The 21,273-nt window shown below is 37.3% G+C and overlaps 2 protein-coding genes across 2 annotated transcripts in view; one reads left to right on the top strand and one right to left on the bottom strand.

Annotated features, from left to right (window-relative positions):
- The first annotated feature begins 1,499 nt into the window (after window positions 1-1,499).
- Window positions 1,500-7,056, top strand: illr4 (immune-related, lectin-like receptor 4). The gene is made up of 8 exons (XM_088090541.1): window positions 1,500-1,645; window positions 1,972-2,049; window positions 4,111-4,224; window positions 5,135-5,212; window positions 5,354-5,410; window positions 5,497-5,648; window positions 5,942-6,066; window positions 6,158-7,056. Exons 1-8 carry the CDS (start codon window positions 1,582-1,584, stop codon window positions 6,345-6,347), a joined length of 858 nt encoding a protein of 285 aa, XP_087946667.1. The 5' UTR covers window positions 1,500-1,581; the 3' UTR covers window positions 6,348-7,056.
- Window positions 7,057-7,383: 327 nt separating this feature from the next.
- Window positions 7,384-21,273, bottom strand: part of LOC121958133 (uncharacterized) — a 35,304-nt gene continuing 21,414 nt past the window's right edge. The window contains exons 31-48 of the mRNA XM_088090538.1: window positions 20,925-21,075; window positions 20,682-20,797; window positions 19,462-19,602; window positions 19,044-19,194; window positions 18,180-18,352; window positions 17,439-17,574; window positions 16,364-16,483; window positions 16,202-16,239; window positions 15,723-15,840; window positions 15,173-15,279; window positions 13,899-14,073; window positions 12,011-12,297; window positions 11,756-11,927; window positions 11,461-11,612; window positions 10,644-10,758; window positions 10,313-10,561; window positions 9,936-10,065; window positions 7,384-8,900 (exon numbers count right to left, since the gene is read on the bottom strand). Coding sequence (XP_087946664.1) covers window positions 8,669-8,900; window positions 9,936-10,065; window positions 10,313-10,561; window positions 10,644-10,758; window positions 11,461-11,612; window positions 11,756-11,927; window positions 12,011-12,297; window positions 13,899-14,073; window positions 15,173-15,279; window positions 15,723-15,840; window positions 16,202-16,239; window positions 16,364-16,483; window positions 17,439-17,574; window positions 18,180-18,352; window positions 19,044-19,194; window positions 19,462-19,602; window positions 20,682-20,797; window positions 20,925-21,075 — 2,763 coding nt within the window. The 3' untranslated portion in view covers window positions 7,384-8,668. The remainder of the gene's footprint in view (window positions 8,901-9,935; window positions 10,066-10,312; window positions 10,562-10,643; window positions 10,759-11,460; window positions 11,613-11,755; window positions 11,928-12,010; window positions 12,298-13,898; window positions 14,074-15,172; window positions 15,280-15,722; window positions 15,841-16,201; window positions 16,240-16,363; window positions 16,484-17,438; window positions 17,575-18,179; window positions 18,353-19,043; window positions 19,195-19,461; window positions 19,603-20,681; window positions 20,798-20,924; window positions 21,076-21,273) is intronic.

Here is a 21,273-nt window from a genome sequence, read left to right on the forward strand (position 1 = left end):
CTCACTGCTACAACGGATAAACCCCGCCCACTGCCTCCATATACGGCGTTCTGATTGGCCGTCAGACCGTTCTGTCACTAATGGTGAGCGTTGATTGGATGAAATTCGAATGACGGGACATTGTGTAATATCCTTCAGTTCTTAATGTTGAATATGTGGAGAAATTTAGGGACTGTGTGTTATTTATGAGAGGGGAGGGGGTGGTGCAAAAAGGAGGAGGGATGTTACATATATTTTTTAAGCACTGGGAAAGGACTTAGATTTTTTTATTTTGGATTTAGGATAAGAGAACATAAATATAGATGGTTGTATTTTGTATTTATTTTAAAGCTTAATCTCCGAAATTATTATTTATCACAGCCTGAAGTTTTGCTTTTTTTGAACAGCCAGATTAAGTCGATTTCATTTTCAACTTTTGACTTTCAAACATTAAGGCATTAGTTTTCACAATCTCAATCTCAAATAATTTATTGTTGATGGAGGGTCATGCATTTTCCTCAAGTCACTCAGGGAGGCTCAAGGAACATAAAAGAAAGAAAGAAAGAAAGAAAGAAAGAAAGAAAGAAAGAAAGATGAACAAGTCACACCCAGCCACCAGGCAAAGAGGTTATTTCTTTTAAATTTTATTAGAAATTTGTATTTTTTGTGTTGATCATATTCTTCTTGAATCTGTTTTTATGTTTTTTATATATTTTTTAATATTCATTTAACACTACATATTTATTACTGTGGTACATTTTTCAGATCAGAATTAAAAATTCTCAAAACGTTGTCATCTTCCACATCATAGTCACTTGTGCACATCATAACAATTTCTCTCCTTTTTTTTAAGCAATTTACAAATTTATTAGCACATTCATGCCAAAAGCCCACAAGCTCCTGCAAAGAGACACAGCAGAAATGGGAAAAACAATCAAAGTGAGACACAACCAACTAGATAAAAGACATAAAACAACCAAAAGAAGACACAAAATTACTACAAAGTGACACAAAACGACCACAAAAGAGGCAAAATTATCTTAGAGACACATAATTACCTGAATATCACACAAAAGACACTAAATGACCACAGAGACACAATACCACAAGATGTTTAGCCTCACCCTCAATATTGAGAAAATTTGCATTTAATTAAACCTCGAAAGCAGCAGAAAACTTTTATTTTGACAAAATTTAAGACATTCATGCATAAATTGATGCAGAAGAGGCAAAAACTAATGCATAAAAATTCACAACAATGCAGAAAATTAAGCGTTTCCTGCACGCAATTTTCGCAACAGCCCTTTTTATATGTCTTCCCAATGTTGAAACAAAACATGTCCAATTAAAAATTCAGATCTTAATCTCATCGCTTCCTCTATGAAATTTTCAAACTAAACACAAAACAACCAATTTAAATCTGTCCAGACAAAAGGGAAGTGAGACATTTTCTTAAGTAACTAAATGAATAAAAAAGTCTCTTGGACTCTTTATGAAGCTCTGCCCCTCCTCCAGTCTGACAGGAAGAATCTTTTTTTAACAGTATATTGTAAAATGTTGATTTAGTTCCCTTTCAAAGTCACTGATGATCACGACGTTGAAATGTCTGCAGCTGACGTTTTGTACTCTGACGTTAAATTCACAAGAGAGAAGAGAAACGTTGATGGTGAGTTTAAGGGTTTTTTGGGGGAGTTTTTCCTTATTTACTGTTACAACAAAGATATGTCACATGTTGTAAAGCCCCTCTGAGGCAAACTGTGATTTGTTATATTGGGTTTTCATAATAAAATTGAATAAAATATGAGCAATATGGATTTATTTTATTTACATCCCTCTAAATCTACTAAAAACGCTGCCTGAGCTTTCTTAGAAATAACTAATAAGATGTGTTTCTTTCTTTTGTTTAAGATTGAATTATGATTAATTAATTTTATCTGTGGTCGGCACACATCGACTGCTCATTTAAAACCAGTTTTGTGTTTTCTGTGGCAGGGGCCGCTTCCTCGCCAGCTGAAACCACTTATTCTGAAGTCAGGATATTAAAGAGCGAACCATCCACAGAGCTTCCTGGTGAGTACTAAAGAAAGCGAGACATATAAAATGCAACAGGAAGGAAATGTGACCTCCGGTCAGTGGTCATCATTAGGCAAAAGGCCAACAGTCTTAAAGGGACAGTTCACCTGAAACTCTAAAATATCCATTTTTCCTCTCAGCTGTAGACATTTATCAATCTAGATTGTTTTGGTGTTAGTTGCCCAGTGTAGGCTCTCATTATTATTATTATTTATTTATTTCAAAGCATGAGAAAAAAGGCAATGACCACCTTAACAAGAGATGACCTGAATTTTTTTTTTTTTTTTTTAAAGAGTTAGTTACACAGAAATTACCTGAAAATTAGAAAGAAAAGAAAAGTTGAATGAAGAAGAAAATGACCTGGAAAAAGATCTAAAAATTAAAATACATATAATAATAATGTGTGTAACATACATATTTTCGACATTTTTAAAATACTTTTTTTGTCTTTATTATAAGACAGAATAATTCTTGCCTTTTTTATGTTTTTGAAAAAAATAAGACAAATTTACTCAGATTTCTAAGTTTTAAATGCTTGTGAAAGGCCTCTGAATTTATCACAACGAAACTGTTGTTGATCCAGGTTTCAAAGGGTTAAACTTTAACATTGTTTTGTCAGAATAAAACTTTTTTTGTCTTTACTGTGTAGAATAACATTTATTAACGTAGGTGAATAACACTGCAGGCAAAAATATTAGTACTTAATCATATAAAATATTACATCTTCCTGTAACTTTCATCAGTTTGAAACCAGAGTTAATGTTTGTTATATAAATATGTAGAAATATTAGGAGAATTAATTGTATGTGGAGAGTTTAAAGGTCAGTTAAAGGCCAAAGGTGGAAAAAAAATACATAAATACAGCATCAGAAACTTTCAGTAACATGAACTTTATCTGAGGTAAACCAATATAATCTGGCGCAGTAACATATTTGTCTTTCACAATATCTACTGTTAATTTTTTACTCTGACTTACTTTTAAATATGTTAGGGGGAAGTCAAGTTCAAGGAAAAATAAGGAAATATGTACATATCTTGACATACTGTATGTGCAGAGACTTCCTCTGTGATGAATTATGCTTCGTCATTAAAATGAAGCTGAAGTTACAGCCGTCAGACAACACAAGAAAGAGCTCAAAAAGCAGCTTTTCAGTCTCAAACATGGTAGTTTTTTGGGGACCCATCGCCCGTGTTCCTGGAGGTTGAAGAGTTTTCTATCTTAACTTTAAATCTCAGTATACGTAATTATCGTTACAACTATGATTCAAACAAAGACCTGCAAAACAACTCCAACTTTTTATATTAAAAACTGAGTAATTATTTTTTGACTGATATCACTCAGCTTTTAAATAAAAAAAAACAAACAATAACAGCAGTTAAAGCCAAACAATAATGTCAAAGAAATGCCAGACAAGAGTGAAGGTTGAATAACAAAAACAAATTTGAGGCAGAAATATGTTAAAATACAAAAATAAAAAAAATAAAAATTAAATAAAAAAAGGAAGTAAACAGAAATATAATAATAACAACATTAATAATAATAATAATAATAATAATAATAATAATAACAAGCAGGATTGAGACAGAATAAAAAGATGAATTATTAGAAAAATTTTAAAGATAAATTAAAAGAAAATTAAAAACAGACAAATTGAAAAGAGACAACATCACATTAAAGCAAGTCTATAATGGGTTTTAAGAAGTGATTTAAAATAAGTCACTGATTCTGCGAGCCTTATCTCCTCAGGCGGGCCGTTTCAAAGCCCGGATGGCAAACTTAAAGGTTACTACGAACAACATCTTTAGTTCATGCACTCAGAGCGGTGTGGTCTAAAAACAGAGCAGCTGCACGTTTGTGCAAAAGCCAAATAGAAACCTGGTTGTGCAAACATACGTTGAGCTAAGAATCATAAAGATGTTTGTCTAATCCAGGAAAAATGAATCTGAGTAACTCCGCCTCAGTTACAGAAGCCTGGTTTCTCTCTTACATTGTATTTAAGACACAGTTTATTGGAGAAAGTGCCCTGAAACTGGTGTTTGCCTTCTGCTGTTAAACAGACTCCCATCAACAAGAGGCATCGAACGGACGATCAAAGGTCACGTCAGAGCGAGCGGCCGTGCTCGTTCTCAGTTTGCTCCTGACTGCTGCTGTCGTCGCGCTCGGCTTCATCTGTGAGTTTGTGCGATTGCAAATAAAAGAATTAAGATTTATTAATAAAATCTGATGATGTTTTTGAAGAACAGAGACTCTCTGTCAGAGACTGGAGACTCTCAGCTGACCTCAGCTCATAACTTTGAGGTTAAACTTCAGTTTGTTTGTTGTTAAAGGTTCAGCGTGTAGGATTTAGGGGGATACATCAGCAGCGATATTAAACGTATATTTTCTTTTGTGTTTAATCAAACATTTAAAAATAAGTTAAGTTGTGTTTTGTCACTTAAGAATGAACTGTTAAATCTACATAGAGAGCAAGTCCTTAATAAATGTATAAATGCCACCATTTCTACAGTAGCCCAGAACGGACAAACTAACTGACTGTAGATGGACACTTTTTCGGCAGGCTCTCCACAATGAGCAGCATCTGAAAAACACTGAATTTTCTAACATGAAACTGCTTTATTCAGCATTTTTACTGGTTAAAATCAATAGATATGTTTGTTTTAGAGAGGAAGAAACCTCTGCACATAATTCGGCTCCTGGTAAAACGTCTGAATCTGAATTTGTAACATGAAACTGCTCTTTTCAGTGTTTTTTTTTTTTAAATCAGTTTTAATCTTCTGGTCCATTTATTTTGGAGATGAAGAGACAAATGAATTGTGAAGAAATGTAGAGTTTCAGCCAGTTGCAATCTACAATCCTCTACATTTTACTAAATCCCCCCAAATCTTACACACTGTTCTTTTAATTGATATATTTTCCTTTTCTTGTACTGTGTTGTTATAAAAATCAGCAGCAAATGTCACATTTTCTGTCCTTTTAGCAAACCAGTTTTTATCTACAGCTCTCTACTTTACTGAATTAATCTTGTAATGATTCTGAAAAACTGATTGCAGTTCTTTAAATGACACTTTCTTTTTCTTTCAGCTTATAAAAACATTCAAACCGTGGAGCATCTCCAAAAGCTGATAGATGAGCGTGACGCTGCCGTAAAAAATCTCACAGGTAAACTTTGTCAGCGGCAAGGTCACTTTACAACGTGTCACATTTTGGACTCAACTCGGTTTCTCTCTGACTAATTCTGATGAATCACTGATGAAAGTGACGTGTCTTTATCCTCTTTTATAACAACGAAATGCCGGGAAGTAAAATCATGCCACACGGTGCAGCAAACGTCCCCACTTCCTCCTGACAAAACAAGAAGTACGTGATGTTAGATAAGATTCAAACCTCCAGCTGCGAACCTGATGTTGCACCTGACTGACGTCTTTGCTGTGATCTCTTCAAAGGCGACTCATGTCAGAAATGTGACAACGACTGGGAGGAACATGGTGGAAAGTGCTATTATTTCTCCCAGGGTAAATTACCCTGGATTCAGAGCAGAGACGCGTGTCGACGGCGCGGAGGAGATCTGGTTAAGATTGACAGCAGACATGCGCAGGTATCACACACTGCAGCTGGCTCTTGTTTTATCACATCCTAATGTTTCCACATTTTTTTAATTGCTGTTTTTTGTTGTTGTTTTTTATATATATGTTTTTAATGCTTTTTGATGTTCTTTTTTTAAGTTTTGAATTTTGGATTTTCGACTGTTTTTTTACGTTCTGTTTTACCGTTTCATTTTATGGTACCATATTTGCTGCCAAGACTAATTTATTTATACGTAATATCTGTATGACTGAAAACTCCAATAAAGATGTTGTCAAATTTTTTAAAAAAACGTTGCCTGTCCAGAGCTTCCTGGAGCAGAAACTGAGAAAAGAAATGGAAACACATGAGGACAAATTCTGGATTGGACTCACAGACTCACAGGAAGAGACAAAATGGTTTTGGGCAGACGGATCACCGTTAGACTCAAGGTTTGCGCACTGAAAATATTTTTTCTCAATTTCTGAAATCAAAAAGTTACCAGTTTTATTTAAGTAAGTATTTTTGTTCCCAATATCTCAGTTTGACATTTTGGAGCGGTATGGAGCCAGACAACTGGAAAAAGAACGATGATTCTGGAGAGGACTGTGTGAGGATGGGGGAGAAATCTGGAGCTGAAGACCTGAAGTGTTGGTTTGATAAAGCCTGCACAGCACCTCACAAAAGAATCTGTGAGAAACCAACAGAAACCAGACATCTCAAGTGCGTCTGAAACACAGTTCAGCTTGGAGGGCAGCACCACCTAATTAAACCCTTAGGGCCCACTTTAGCATTACATACACTCGTATCGCTCTGCGCACAAAATACGCCTTTCAAAATCGAGCTTTAAAAATATTATAAATAAATATTATTTTCTGCTTTCATTTAGTTCGTTTTTTTAACCAACATCAATCCTAATCATAAATATATAAATACATAAATTTGATTTTATTTTATTTTAACTTTAAATGACAGGTTTGTCATAATGCCACTATGTTTTAGATTAAAAAAAAAAAAAACAACAATTGTTTTTTTATTATTATTTTCAATATACTACATGCAAAATAGATTTTTTCTGATTATCACAGCCTGGGGTGTCAGTGATTCATGGCAACAGTGATTCTGACAGTGCACCTAGTGAAAATAGCAAAAAAAACATCAGGTGGAAAATAGCCAAATTTACAAATTCTAAGGCAAAAGCCCAGAAATAATACAATGCATGTTTTTACACTTTGATGGCTTTAGGATTGAAAACTTTGAATGGGTTTTAATGGTACATTTTTGCACTTAACCGTATGAACCTGACAGTTTTGTTCACACAGTGTATTTAGACTTTTTGTAGGAGCTGAGCAGGAAACTCAGATTAAACGTTTTTAATCTGTTTTTACATTACGCTGTATGTTTTCTTACTGTGCAAATAAAATTTTCTCAGTGCATTTTTATTTCTGAGTTAACAATTTTATCTTTGTGCGTGCTGTTTTTAAAAACATTTTAAACAAATTATGTCTTTAGAAAGTGATGAGGAAAAATTCGGGCATTTCAAACAGCGGTTAAGCGCCCCGAGTGTTTTTACTGATCTTAATTTTTTATCCAGCAGCTCGGGTCACCTGTAAAAATTAGGTAACTAACTTACTTACTTATTTATTCATTTATAATTTTCACTTTAAGGCATTTACAAAAAAATGGGAGTATATCAAATTGAACATAACGGTAACCCTTTTTGGTCTTTTTCTCATTTTGTTGATTCGCATGATAATAAAACAAATGGATCACTTTTCAAAAGTGTTATTTATTTAAAAGATAACTAAATCTAAACAGCTGAAAGTATCAACATCCAACTGCTTTAAGAGAGACAAAAAAAAAATCAAAGCCTTGACGAACAGTAAAATCGACACTTAATGTAAACTTTTATCTTTTAAGATTGAAAAAATCAGAGGCTGGTTTCACAGAAACATTTTAACGCGGCTCAGAATCTGAGGTTTGTAAACAATGTTTTTGAGCGAGTAATGAGAAGTTACTGAGTGCTGCAGCATAAACTCGGCTCTGCAGCGTGTTGAGACGTTTTGCTGCGTTCACACGGATCAGGCGGACGGTCGGCGGCACACAGACATCACTTTCTGGGCGGCGCAAGAAAAACCAAAAGTCCGACGGGATGGCAGGACGGTAAAAAGAAACACACGTGACGATACGTTACAATGGTGATGCCAAATTGTTTACAAAGACTGAAATAAAATCTATTAAATTAGATTATTTTGTGTTTATTATTTTATGTGAATATTATCGTAATGTCCAGGTTTGTCATGTTTTCATCTTGTGTGACAGGAAAACGTCATAAATTTCAAAGCGGAGGACGGCAAAAGGTTTCAATATTGTAACTTTGGATCACAGTACTGTTTTCTGTTGTTCTCCATCACCCAGTTTCACCATCCTGCTCTGGTCTAGTAAAATGACACCCAGATTGCCGTCGACTGGCTCCCTGATCCCATCTGAACGCAGCATTTTACTGCTGGAAGTTCTTTGTACTGGAGCACAAATGGCTGGATTTTCCAGTCTTCTAGCTGTTGAATTTTTTAGAAGGCTGCTGAAGTGAAGGGAGCTGAGCTGTTTGATGCAGTTGTTACATCAGCCATGTTTTTCAGTTTTAATTCAACCAGAATTTTTGGCAAATTTGTACCGTTCGAGAGCTAAACAGCTTTGTGCAAAAGATGAAGTTAGATGTCTGTCACTACACGAGTCTGTCTTTGTGAAACCAAACCCCTGAAATAGCAGCTACACCGTGCAGCAGTCCAACAGACTGAAATAGTTTGGAAAAAAGGCTGGTTGTGATGTTTTTTTTAAAAAATGACTTCAGGCTGCAGAGAGATTGAAGTAATAAAAGATGTAATTAAACTAAATTAAAATTGCAGATGACATGATGAAAAAAAGGTCTTTCTGTGGTTTATAATTCTGTTTGAGTTTTAAGTTTAATTCACATATTCTGACATGCAACCTGATGCCCAAATTCAACAGAAGTTTTCTTAAAAAAACAGTGATATGTGCTCTACGTTCCCTTCATCATTCTGACTCCTGCTCCTCAGGTGTAAACCGTGTGTCACCTGTCGCCTGCTGCTCCTCAGCTCTTCTGTCTCCCCCCCGCAGGTCTCGGACGGCGAGGATTCGTACGAGCAACGCCTCCATGGTGCTGCTGTCCAGAGGCGAGGAGGAGAACCAACGAGGGCTGTTGGGAACGCAAGAGCGGTCTGGGCGAAGGTAGAACAAGTCGGTGCGCCGCCTCACCGACTCTGAGCTGGACGGAAGGAGAGAAAACAGGAAATAGAGACGGTTGATGAGTGAAGACTGACAGAGCCACGTCTGTCTGTAGAAACAGAGACGTTAGACTGCTCACAAAATACACAAGTCCATAAGTAATTTGATGTATCCTCGTTTTCACGTGTTGGTTTGTTTCCCTTGATGCACCCTTTATGTAAAAGTACAAACTCCTAGACTGATAACAACTTAAAGCTCCTAAAGATGGAAACGTTTCCTCTGATTTGTTTAGCAAACAGTGTGAAGATTTAAAATCAAGGTTAGGCCATTTTACAGCAAATATCTGCACGCAATTTTCCCTTTATCAGTGCTTAATTCTTTGATGTCTTATTAAATAATTGTTGCAAATTTTAATTTGCAGCATTTTACAAGATTTCAAAGAGCGCTTTACAAAAAGCAAGACATTAAAGACAGATGACAGAAATGCAACACTATGTATAAAATGGTATACTATGTAGGATTTTCCAAAAAAAATCAATTTATAGACAAAAGTAATTCCCTTTCAATAATAACTAATGATCCACTGGAAGTGTGTGGTGGTGTGTTCATCTGCCCTCTGTCTGGGTTTTTATTTTCTAATTATTTTTGCTGTGTTCTCGATGTTCCTGGAAACAGCGTGCAGGTTTTATAAAAAGGTATCAACAAGGTGTCAGATCATAAACAGCACACATCCAAGAGGAAGCTACAAAAATAGAAGCCACAGCACTGAGAAAAAAAACAACAAGAAATACCTCTACTTTTACTTCCCCGGGCTATACTGTTTATAAACAGTAACCATAAAGTTCTTCAAAAGTTCATATGATCAGTATTTTTAGGAAAAAATGGGTCAATTATGTGAATGGGATCAGTTATTATAAAATCAGTTCTTGCAGGTTTAAGCACCAACTACTGGCACACGGGCAAATCCCACTAAATCCTTTCATCACATTAGCAGAAGGGAGGAGAGTAAAAATAATCACCGTGGACAAAGATTAAATAACAACTAAACTAAGATACATAAAACATAGATACGAACCACTTGGACAGGTAGAACTCGTAGAGTCTGACTGGACAGCGAAGAGGGTTCTCCGTGTTCTCCATCATTTCCACAGATCCCTCTTTACTCTCAGATTTTTTCCGCTTCTTAGCCGGGACGCCGTCTGCGTCTGCCAACACACGCACACACACACACACGAACAACTCCTCAGTGAAATATAACAACACGAATGTGCATGTGTCCTTGTGTTAGTTCACATGCAGTGAAAAAGGCCAAAATATCGACTGTTCATGACTTTCATTAACAGCACCTGCACAAAGCGTCTCTGAAAGATGTTTAATTTTTAAAATGTGTTAAATCTATGTTTATTACAACAGAATCTGGTTTTTCATTTTGACTCTCAGATATATTTGTACCTGACTCGGCCGTGTTCACGGGCGTTGTTGGGTAGAAGCGCAGGAATTTGGTCTTGGTGTTGTTCTCGTTGGTTCTGGTGCGGCGCCTGATGAGGGCGAAGGACAGCCGGCGGTGCTGCTCCACCGTGGTGAAACCTAAATACTTGCAGCAGAAGAAGAGCAGAGTGCTGAGGAGGACGATGGGGGAGTACGCCCCCAGCTGTTTACAGTCCCACAGTAACTCCTCCTCCACGCGGGAATGGATACGACCTGCAGAGACAGGGAGAGGGACCCGTTAGAAAATGTGTCTCTGTGAGACAGAAGAAAGACAAAAACCTGCGTGATGACTCACCGCTGGCTGTGATTTTGGGTTTGAAAGCTTTCAGGATTTTGGTGAACTTTGTGGAGAATTTCTCATAGATCACATCGCTGAATATGTTCTCCATACGGCCGTTATCAAAAAGGTGCTAAAGAGAAACAACAAAATAACCGTCAGACATAAAAAAAACAAGAACTGTGACCGTATTATTTCTGATATCCTCTGCAGATTATCAAGGCCTCTGAGACGAGAATAAATGAGTACAAATACTCATGGACGGTATATTTCCTCCTTGTTCACTGATGATCTAAATAAGTTGCTAAATGTTTCTCCTGTTGCCTTTTTTTAAAACAACACAGCTGAGAGGCTCCGAAAAGTTAGTAGTCCTCTCCTCCCGTCACCCTGGGACCTTAGATCGTCCTGTTCGTTTGTTTTTGGACGTAGAAATGTTGTTTTATTGCAAAACATCCGTAACAGTGTCCCCTACACTACAGTGAAAACACAGATTGATGGAAAATCTCGTCAATGGCAGGGAAAGAGTTAAAAAAAGAAAAAGGGGGAAACCCTGCTGCTGACTGTGATGACATGTTTTTGGACTGATCTAGCAGCAGCAGTTTGATGCAGCATAATGCACTGTGTGTAGTACTGGCGGAGCGAAACCACAGCATTATTACCGGTTCTATTTATCAGTTAAAAATGTTATTATTGGAATTATCGGTATGACGTCATAGGTACCATTATCAGTCCAGATAATTATCATATATCCCTAAAAAACACCCATAAAAAATCTGATTTCTAGCACTGCAAAGATACTGTAAGTGCTGTAACTGTGTGTGTGACGTCATCTTGCCTGCTGTATGCTGAGACAGAGGTAGAAGAGGCTGTGGGGGGAGTAAGGCGCTCCATCAGGTCGCTTCACCTCAGTAATGAAACAACAGAGGTTGTTGCTCAGCTCCACCGCAGAGCAGCGGAGAACATCCTCCTTTAACGTCACGGCAAGAGCTGATAGAAAGAGTCAGAGGAAATGTGTTAAAAACCTGCATTTGTTTAGTTTTGTTCTGGTGAAAAACTTATTCTAAACTTTAAGGCTGCTTCAAGGAAACAAATCCTAAAAAAACTGAAATCCAAAAAGAGACAAAACATACAAGAAACAGAGTCCAGGTCGTTTTGTGATTCCCTCCACTGTATCCATCTCTTCCAAGCGTCAATTCCTGTTTGACTCCTCAGTTTGCGGTGTTTCCGATAGCTGACCTTGGAGGAGCGTCTGTGAGATGTCTCCTCTTTAGCTGTTTTGGACGACTGATGCAGTTTACGAACCTTTGACAGAAAGCAGAGAGTCAAAATTACACCGCAGAAAGTAGAGACTGCAGCTTCTAAACTCCCCAAAACTTTCTTTTTACCTTGTTCTTGTTGTGGACTTTCCTCTCGGTTTGTGACAGTAGAGAGGCTGATTCTGGGCTCGGTGAGCTTTGGGGATCCCCTCCTCTCTCCAGAGGAGCAGGAGGAGCAGGAGGAGGAGGAGGTGGAGGTGGGAGCTCAGGCTGAGTGTCTCTGGTCGTGTCTGCCTCTAAAACCCGAGGACGTTTTTTGTGGTTGTGTTGTGGACTGAGCGACCCGGAGTCCTCCCGTCTGTTGAAAGTGTCCTGATGATCTGACCCCAAGTCTTTGCCACAGTTACCGCTGTGATCTGAAAATAACAAGGACGATTTAAATTGCAGACAAACCAGCTCGGAGCTGTAGAGTCTGTGTGTTTTTGATTTAACATTAAACCAGAGAGGAGGCTTATCTATAAATGCATCATTTTTCTCTCATTTTTTGGGCTTTATTTAATCTGGATGGTGTCTTGGGATCTAAATAAAATAAAAAGGAAGTTCTTGCATTACAATCATGTCACACAAGTGAACACAATATTCACTGAGAGGAGTAGCGGAATATGGAAATGTAATATATCCTTTATAACGTCCATAATAGTAGTATTTGCAGTATTTTCTGACAGATTCATTTGTGGAATAAATAGACCTGACACCAAAACTGTCACTGCAGATCGTAAGTTTAAGCATCGAATCGACAGTGTGAGCACTGGCCAGATGTGCAATGTCAAGTAAGCCAAATTAATTCAAAACAATCAAAACGTGGCCCGACAGTAGTTGACCGCAACTTGAAATTGAGGAACAGGAGCGGAGCAAAATAAGTGAGTCCCGTTACTTAAGGATAAGCAGCATTAGTAATCTGACACGTCATTGAGTTGAGCCCAGATTGAAAGTGATGTATTATATGAATACAGCTGCGTCATTGTGAGTCAGCCGACAGAATAAACTATTTAACCCTCAGAAAAGTCCTCAGAGCAAAAGAAAAAAAATAATCAATTTTATTTGTTGTGAAGACAAAAAAAACCCAACAAAATCACACCAATTATTCTGAAATTATAATCATTTCCAAATTGTGCTTTTAAATATTGCAATGTATATAGCAGAAAAAAATATTGCAATGTCAGCTTTTCCCCAAAATTATGCAGCCAAAATTACACCATTTCTGACTAAATTAAAAGGATGCATTTAAACAATTGTTCATTTTAGTGATCCAGATTACACTGACTAATCTGAAGGCCTCATATTTGTGGGTGTAGTGTGAGTTACAGAGTCTGCTTCTTCAAGAGCATTTTTAATTCAAAGACACGAACGAAACCTTTAGTCAGTTTCTCCGGTGGAATAAAAACCTCCTCCGTCATCTCACACAAAGCTGCTTTGTATTAGAAACTAGAAACTAGAAACAATTTGGAAACATACTGCATGTAGGTGTGCATGAAGTTCACAACATGTGAACTGATATATTTTATGTGGTGGTGATAATGTGATGCAAATATTCACAAATTCTATGCTGTATATTTAGTATGTTATGTTAATGTGTGTTTTAATTCTGACCAGCCAATAAAAAAAGATCTCAAAGCTAACTGTGCGACAAAGTTTTAAATGTAAAATTTTGTACATGGTCAAAACAAAACAAAAAAGAGAAAATTATATAAAAATAATGTGCTTTGAAGAAAGGTTTGCAAAAGACAGACACGCCCCTGAAATCTAAAATTGTATTTGTCACAAAACGACACTGATTGTTTAAGATGAATGAAACTGAAATAAAATGCTTCCATACTTTAAATGAAAGCTTGTGTTAATTTTCTGTATATTTTGGCTGAATAAATAAGGACATGGCACTCTGTTATACATATAATGTCACAAAAAGAGTTTTAGAAATATGGCAACCATAAACTCTTAATTCACTTAAAAGTCTTACCCTTTGAAGGGTGAGTTTCTTGTCTTTGTCCCTCTTCTGTCACCACTCTGTCCTCTCTCTCGTTCCTCTCATCTTGTGTTTTCTTCCTCTCAGACTCTTCCTCCAACAGGTCGGGCTGGATCCTCTCGTCTTTGGATTTCCCCGTCGGGTCGGAGAGGAACACGGGCACAGGAAGCTGCAGCGGGGACAGTGTGGAAAAGAAAGTCTGTAAAATCTGATTTTAGCACCGAGCAGAAGGCAGAGTGCATCTACTCATGACGAGAAGTTTGTGACAGCACGAGATGCAAACTTCAAAAGCATTCTCCTTAGATGAGCTCAAACATTTATTTTCTCAGAAAAATAATTAATTTTTGGTCCACATTTTCTATACCCGATCAGTTAAAGCCTGCGCTGTATTACTCCCCATTTTGTTTCATTTTAGTCTTCTCAACAACATAACTGAGCATAATTTTAGGAAATGTGTCCACTTTTGGCAAAATAAGCAGTGGCAGGTTGTTAGGGAGCGCTTCATCCCAGTGCTTCGTAAAAACATGCTACCAGGCCTTTTTTAAATGACGCCAATGGATGAGTATTATCACAATAAAAACAATACCTTAACACATTAGCGCTACGTTAACAGAGAGTTGACTAAACAGTTAATGCATTACTGATAAAAGCACAACACTTATTACTAATGAGTGTTTTTTCCATCTCCAGTTTTCGTTTCATCTGTCCTTCAGCACCAATCCTAAATTTTCTTTTAGGAGCCTTTTGTAACATTACCCAGTTTGGTTCATTAAAACTGTCTTAACTGCAATATTTGGTGCAATATTTCAACTATATAGATCCTCTGTGCAATAATTCAAATGTACAATATTCTTCCAACATGTGTCACATATTGTATATATATTTATTGTTGCTCTTAGTGATGTATATATCTGTTGTTTATTGTAGCATTGCACACATGTTTATATTTTCATATTTTGATCTTACTAGTTTTACACACTATATTGTTACAAAAGGCAAGATTTTAATATTTTACACACTTTTAACATTCAGCACATTATCCATATTATAATTTAAATGTTCTCAAATTAGTGCTTATTGTCTATTACTGTAGTTCTTTACATTTATGCACACTTACATAATCAGCATATTCTCCCACAAATGGGTTTTTCTGTCCAAAACTCAATTTGGACAAAACTCAAAGAAAATGCATAAATGTAAAGAATGAGAGCATTTGTCTTGCAGTGTTAAGTCCTGATATTTGTATGTGATCAAAGTGCTTTATGTACCGGTAAGGGCAGGCCCACAGGCGTCGGTGTGTACTGGCTGTACATGTTCATCGGCAGAGGGACGTACACCGGCACTGGAATAGGCAGGATGCTGGGTCCACAGTTGTCTTCACACAACAACAGAAAACAGAAACAACATTAAAAACCCTTAATTCTGAAAATAAAATACAAGTATATATTTGTATATTTCATTAAAGACATGTCGTGAACTCGTGGAAAAAACTAAACACACGGGCACAGGGTGCATCTTTATGAGAGTCAATGTCACATAAAAAACTGAAACTGACATTTAGCATTTAAAAATGTTTGTTTTTCCCTTTTTAAAATTAGTTTTTCTACATTCATATCTGTACTTATATTTACTTTATTGGTCCTTTTTGGCTTCTGTAGTTTTTACTTGAATTCACTGTTGTGGTGTCTTCAGATGTATCTGAGATTGACAGAAGACTTGGCGAGATCAGGCTAATAAGCCCTATGAGGAATATCTGTTTGGACCTTGTCATGACTCAATAAAACAATTAAAAAAAAACAAACTGTGAGTGACTTTCACCTGTCTGAGCCTCCGAGTCGACCGTCTTTGTCGTACAGGAGACTCCTTTGTTGTGGACCAACGGTGTGCAGAGCATGGACTTGTTCTTCAGCTCTATGGGGACTGTTTGAATACTGGCCTGAGGACAAGAATGACAACTTTAGACAACAATGACGATAATCCAAAAATTAAAAGGGGTACAAATGTGTTACATCTTATCTCATTAAAATTTATGCTTAAAAGGTGCATTTTGTAAGCTCTGTAATTTATCTTAGTTTAAAACATTCAAAAAATGAATGAATCCTATCAGCAGAGGTATTCACAGCTAAACAGTCAGGGACAGGCCGTCCCTTCTGCAATAATACATCCTGGCAAGAGTGAGTCAATGGAAACAGCGTTAGACATTACAGTCTCAGTGAATTAGTTTGTTATTATGAAAACGATTTAAAGATCAGGAGTTGGTTTTGTACAACTATTTGGAAAACTTGGAATAAACTTACATGTCCAACAACCTTTGTTTGAATTTCTGTGGCAGAAACTGTGAAGACACAACAGAGTTTGAGAAGTCAGAGAAACAAAATGAAACATCTTTCAAGGCAAAAATTAATACATTTTCTACAGCATAGGCACACGTGTGTGTGTGTGTGTGTGTGTGTGTGTACCAGACTGTGCATGGCTCTCAGAGGATCTGGAGCGCCTGGCCAAAGCATCAGCAAGTGAGATCACATTAGCGATGACGGGGGAGGACTCCACTGTGCCGGAGGGTCTGGGAGGTGAAGAGTCTGCAGGTAGGAAACGAAGAGTTAGTGATTGAACTCATAACATTTTGTACAGTAAATAAAAACAAAAGTCAAACTAGAAGTCTTCAGGCAGATCCGTTTTCATAACAACCCCCCTATGACTAGTGCCAGGCTGTTGAGCCAAGTTTACATGATGGCCGAAAGTGGAATTATACCACCCTGCTCCGCCAAGTGATGCAAGTAAGGCCAAAAAGTAGTTTTGCCATTCACTTTCATTAAAAAAGAGACATCTGTAAATCAGTGGATACATTTTTTAAGCCCAAAACCCCATAAAATGACTTGTTTCACTATCAGCTTTCCCTCCAATGCTGTATCCAGGTCTTTAAACACATCCATGAGCTCAGCAGCACACAGCATACAGCAGATTTAGCAGCTAAATGGACTAATATTTACCTCAGGAGCTGGTGGAGACCAAAAGCTGAGCTAAAAGGAGAGTGAATGCTGGACTTTGCCTCATCAGGTGGAAACAAACATGACTTCAAATGTATAATGATGTTGCTCTGTAACAGCTTTTTTCTTAAAAGTTCTCCTTATCAACATGCCTACACAGAAAAATTACAATGAATCACTATCGGTTACACAGAACAGCAGGTAACCTAAACAAGATAATAAATATAAACATAAATATAAACATTTCACTGCATAAAAGACAACTGATGTGAACATTACATCAAACAAAACAACACAATACATAAAAGTCCATCAGTCTAAAATATGTATAACAGACACTATGGAAGGCATTTTTTGGTGATTACACTTTTGCACAGATTTTAGCCAAAACTTGAGCCTAGATTTAAAAACATCAGAAACCTTCCAGGTTTCCTAAAGGTCCATATGCTAAAATCCAGTAAATATCCAGTTTAGTTCTGTGATTTTCTCTCATATTTACTTTTGGACATAAAGAGGGACTGTCAGCAATAATAACAACAACACATACCTGTTTTGACCATCTGGACCTTTTTGTTGCAGAAATGAAGGAGACATCTGAGGTCACAGAAGTGTTTGACCTCTCCCAGCATGGGGAAACGTTGCCTCAGTTTACCATTTCGACCACAGAGGTCACAGCTGGCAACCTGAGAGAAAACAGAGCGTGGACGTGCAGTCAGTACAGAGAACCTCATCGCTCACCTTCAGCCTTTTGGATTGCTTATGAAAACGTAGGGCGCAACTAACTATAGTTTTCATTATCGGCTCATCTGCTGGTTACTGTTTTAATTATCTTGGTGATACTGGTGTTATTAAATAAGGAAACATGTTCCACATATTTCAGAGTTGATAGATGTCTGAGACTGTCCAGAACTCAAAGATAATCAGTAGTCTATCCTATGGAGGCAAAAAAAGCAAATACTCACATTTGAGAAGCTGAAAGCTGTACATTTTTGTAAATATTGCTTTATTATTGATTTAAACAAACAAAAAAACATCCAAAAACACCTAAACATTTACTGCACATTCACCCAATGTGGACGAATAATTTTATCTTTAAAAATTATGTACCTATATTTAAAATATGATTTATATGATCTAATCTGAACTCTAACTTACTCACCTTGAGTTTACAAAAACAAGAAAAGAACAACAAAAAAGGCATAATAAAAAGGAAAAAAGGCACTTGAAGCTTGATTACTACATCATCTACAACGTGCAGATTTTTTGTGCTTGTTTTAACTCTACTTACACTGCAGACGAGCTTATTATAATTTGAGCTGCACTCCTCGGAGCAGAACTCCTCCTCAATGGCTTCATACTTTGCCGTCACCACTTTCTTAGAGATGGAGAAGCAGTAAGCACACGAGCCGCAGTATTCGCTCCACTTGTCTTCCAGCTCGTGTCGAAAGAGCGTCAGACAGCCTGGAGGAGAGACAGGAGAGGCTTAGTGATGCACAGGTTCTTAATCTTGAATTTCTCCGTTTGATTAATATTATTTACAGTAATGACGATAAGCGCACAAAACAAACGAGGCTGCACAGTCCTGCAAAAGACACTCAGTACGTTTATATGATGTTAGATAAAGTCAGATTATTGTGTTAGTCCGACCAAAACTGGACTTTTAAAATACACGTAAAAATGTCAGTCTGACTTTAAGTGGACTAGGTGATCTGAGTTTGCTCCTAGTTGCTGTTCAGGCCTCCCACGGTGGTTAAGGATAGGGACTGTTCGTTACTCGTAAGGGTGGAAGGGTGCTGCAAAATGAGCCAGGCATTTTAAAAACATATAAACACTAAGGAGGGACTTGTGTTTATACTTTTGGCTTAGGTAAGGTACATACAATTTAAAAAGGTAGTATTTTGTATTTATTTTAAATACAAAGTCACTGTAGCCACTCCGCTGCCCTGATAAATAAAGCATAGTCCCACAACACAGACACAGAAGCTAAGCGATGTCCTGCTGCGGACGGGGCTGCAGCAAAACATCGATTCTGTCCGCAGTGCTTGTATACTGGATAAAGGACAGCTGTCAAATTAAATGACTGAATCAAGATATAGTTTAAGCTCAGCTGAACTGTGCATGTAAACCCACTGACTTTTGTGCGTCCTCTTACCTTCACTGCAGAAGTAGCAGTCTTTGCCGTCGACCTTCTTGACGTCTCCGATGATTTTTTCATTCTTACAGTATTCACACTGTCCCATGATGTTGTTGACCTTCTTAAACTCTTGCAAACAGTCCCAGTTACAAACAAAGTTCATCTTGCCCTGTGAACAAACACACACAGAGTCTTTTTACAAACACGTTCACATGAATGTCAGAGTGTACTATTTTTAATTTATCACTGTGGGAAGTTTATTGCAGGTATGTCAACACTGTCCGATCATAAAATGGTGCAAATCAAAGAAAACAACATGAGATTCAATTTGATCCGCTGGTTCAGATTTTTTCCACACACTTTTAGTTCACAAACCTACATCTCTAAATCTTACAACATCACAGCCGGACGGGTTTTCACTTGAGACCCAACAAACCTTTTCCTGGATGACTTTGGGTGGAGCTTTTATGATGCGGCGGCACTGAGCGCAGGGCAGCTTCTCTGGAGGTTTGAGGTAATCAAACCGGGTTTCCTCAGCAGCTCCTGATGAGTTTGCATTTGTGTCTTTTTGACTCTCCTGCAGCACAAGCACAAAAATTATGCAGAGGTTTTAGACTACCATATTTACATTAAACTACACTTCGGCAATATGGTCCCAAAGTAAATTGGTGTTACACTGGCCATGTTAAGTAATTATGATCAGTAGAGGATTTGAAGGAGGATGCCATTTTTACCCTTTTTTAACCTGCCATCCCTGTCCATTATACCAAAAAACAGAACACCTCCACCCAGACTATCAGCAATATTTTGATGTATAAAGCCAGTCATCTAGAAAGTTTTTTTAAAACAATTATGAGCAATAAAAGAAGAAATGACCCCAAAAAATAGCAAGAAATTAGTACAAAGAAAGAAATTTAGCTGAAAATTTGTAACAAATAAATAATAAAAAGAACTTAAAACTTTTTTTTAGCTTTTAAAAATAATTTTATAATTGTACTTATTTCTTGCAATATTTGAAACATGTCTTACAAAGTTGCTCATTGCCCATTTCCCCATGTTTTTGAAATAAATTGCGTCAATTTGCTCAGGGATCAAAGGCTTCAATACTTGTAAAAGGCTTCTCAAAGCGGCACAAGAAAAGTGATGGTGCCCCAGGTTTCAAAGGGTTAAACTGCTTTAAAACATCACGGCCCGCCTGCGGGTCTCAAAGGCATATTTTCTCTATAAAATCACTAAAACAACATAATGTATCACAGCCAGAAACTGTAAAAAAAAAAACCAGTAATTATTGTCATAATTTCAAATTTGTGACAGCATCAAATGTGATTAACTCTTTAGTTAGGAAAGCAAATCAAAAAATCCCTTTATTCTGCATGTCTCATTTGCACTAACCACATCCTAAAAAACATTAAATTCTGCACTCCTCAGTGTAATCGGGAAGCCATGAATGACTCGACTGACACTGGAAATCAGGGGACAAAAATTAAACTGAAATTAAATGAAACTCTGACTTCACTGCAGGCTGTTTACACAGAGACGAGAGGACTACAGAGGTTATAAAATGTAAATAGTAAATGCAAATTAAAATGTATAGAAATAAAAAAAATGAAATGTGGTGGCATGTTGTGTCAAACACGATGTTTAGTTTTGCATTACCTTAAAAGACATGGCACAGGCTAAAGTGCAAAAGTTTCCGATGGAGGCGTCTGACATGGCGAGGTGGCAGGCTGGTAACGTAGTCTTACCGCAGCCGTCACAACTCAACGGAGTACCTGAGGAGGAAAATGGACTTCATGAAATAAAATTTGGCCAGATGGAAGAAGTAATAACTAATTTCACCAGTACTCAGAGTGAAGACGAGGCTCTGAGGTTTTATGGGAGTTCGTTACAGTCCGGTACCTGATGCACTGATAGCCTGGATCTTGGACGCCATCACACAGCTGCTGGTGCAGAAGAGCTCCACCTCATCGTCACTGTTTTTGTTTTCAAGCATATCTGACAGCAAATGCAGGGTGCGGCACATGGCACACGGCTGCGGCGTTTTGATTTTCTGCAAAGTAATAAAAACAGCACATAGAGAACATCAAGTCACAGATTCAACATTTTGAATTCAGGGAATCTGAGCCAGTTCATGAAAGTTTGGGATTTTTTTTTGTTATATCCTTAAAGCATTTTTATTTTTCCAATTGTACACCTTACGTAACCTTTTAATTTGTTTTTTAATCCTATTTTATCACTGCCTGTCAAA

Source organism: Plectropomus leopardus, chromosome 17, assembly GCF_026936395.1.
Source record: "Plectropomus leopardus strain MGB_pleo_1.0 chromosome 17, ASM2693639v1, whole genome shotgun sequence".
NCBI lineage: Eukaryota > Metazoa > Chordata > Actinopteri > Perciformes > Serranidae > Plectropomus > Plectropomus leopardus.

Excerpts from the sequence above, each read along its gene's own strand:
- illr4 (XM_088090541.1), top strand. The coding sequence starts at position 1,582 with ATGTCTGCAGCTGACGTTTTGTACTCTGACGTTAAATTCACAAGAGAG. Across the intron at positions 2,050-4,110 it reads ACCATCCACAGAGCTTCCTG|ACTCCCATCAACAAGAGGCA; the intron begins GTGAGTACTAAA and ends GCTGTTAAACAG. Across the intron at positions 5,649-5,941 it reads TTGACAGCAGACATGCGCAG|AGCTTCCTGGAGCAGAAACT; the intron begins GTATCACACACT and ends TTGCCTGTCCAG.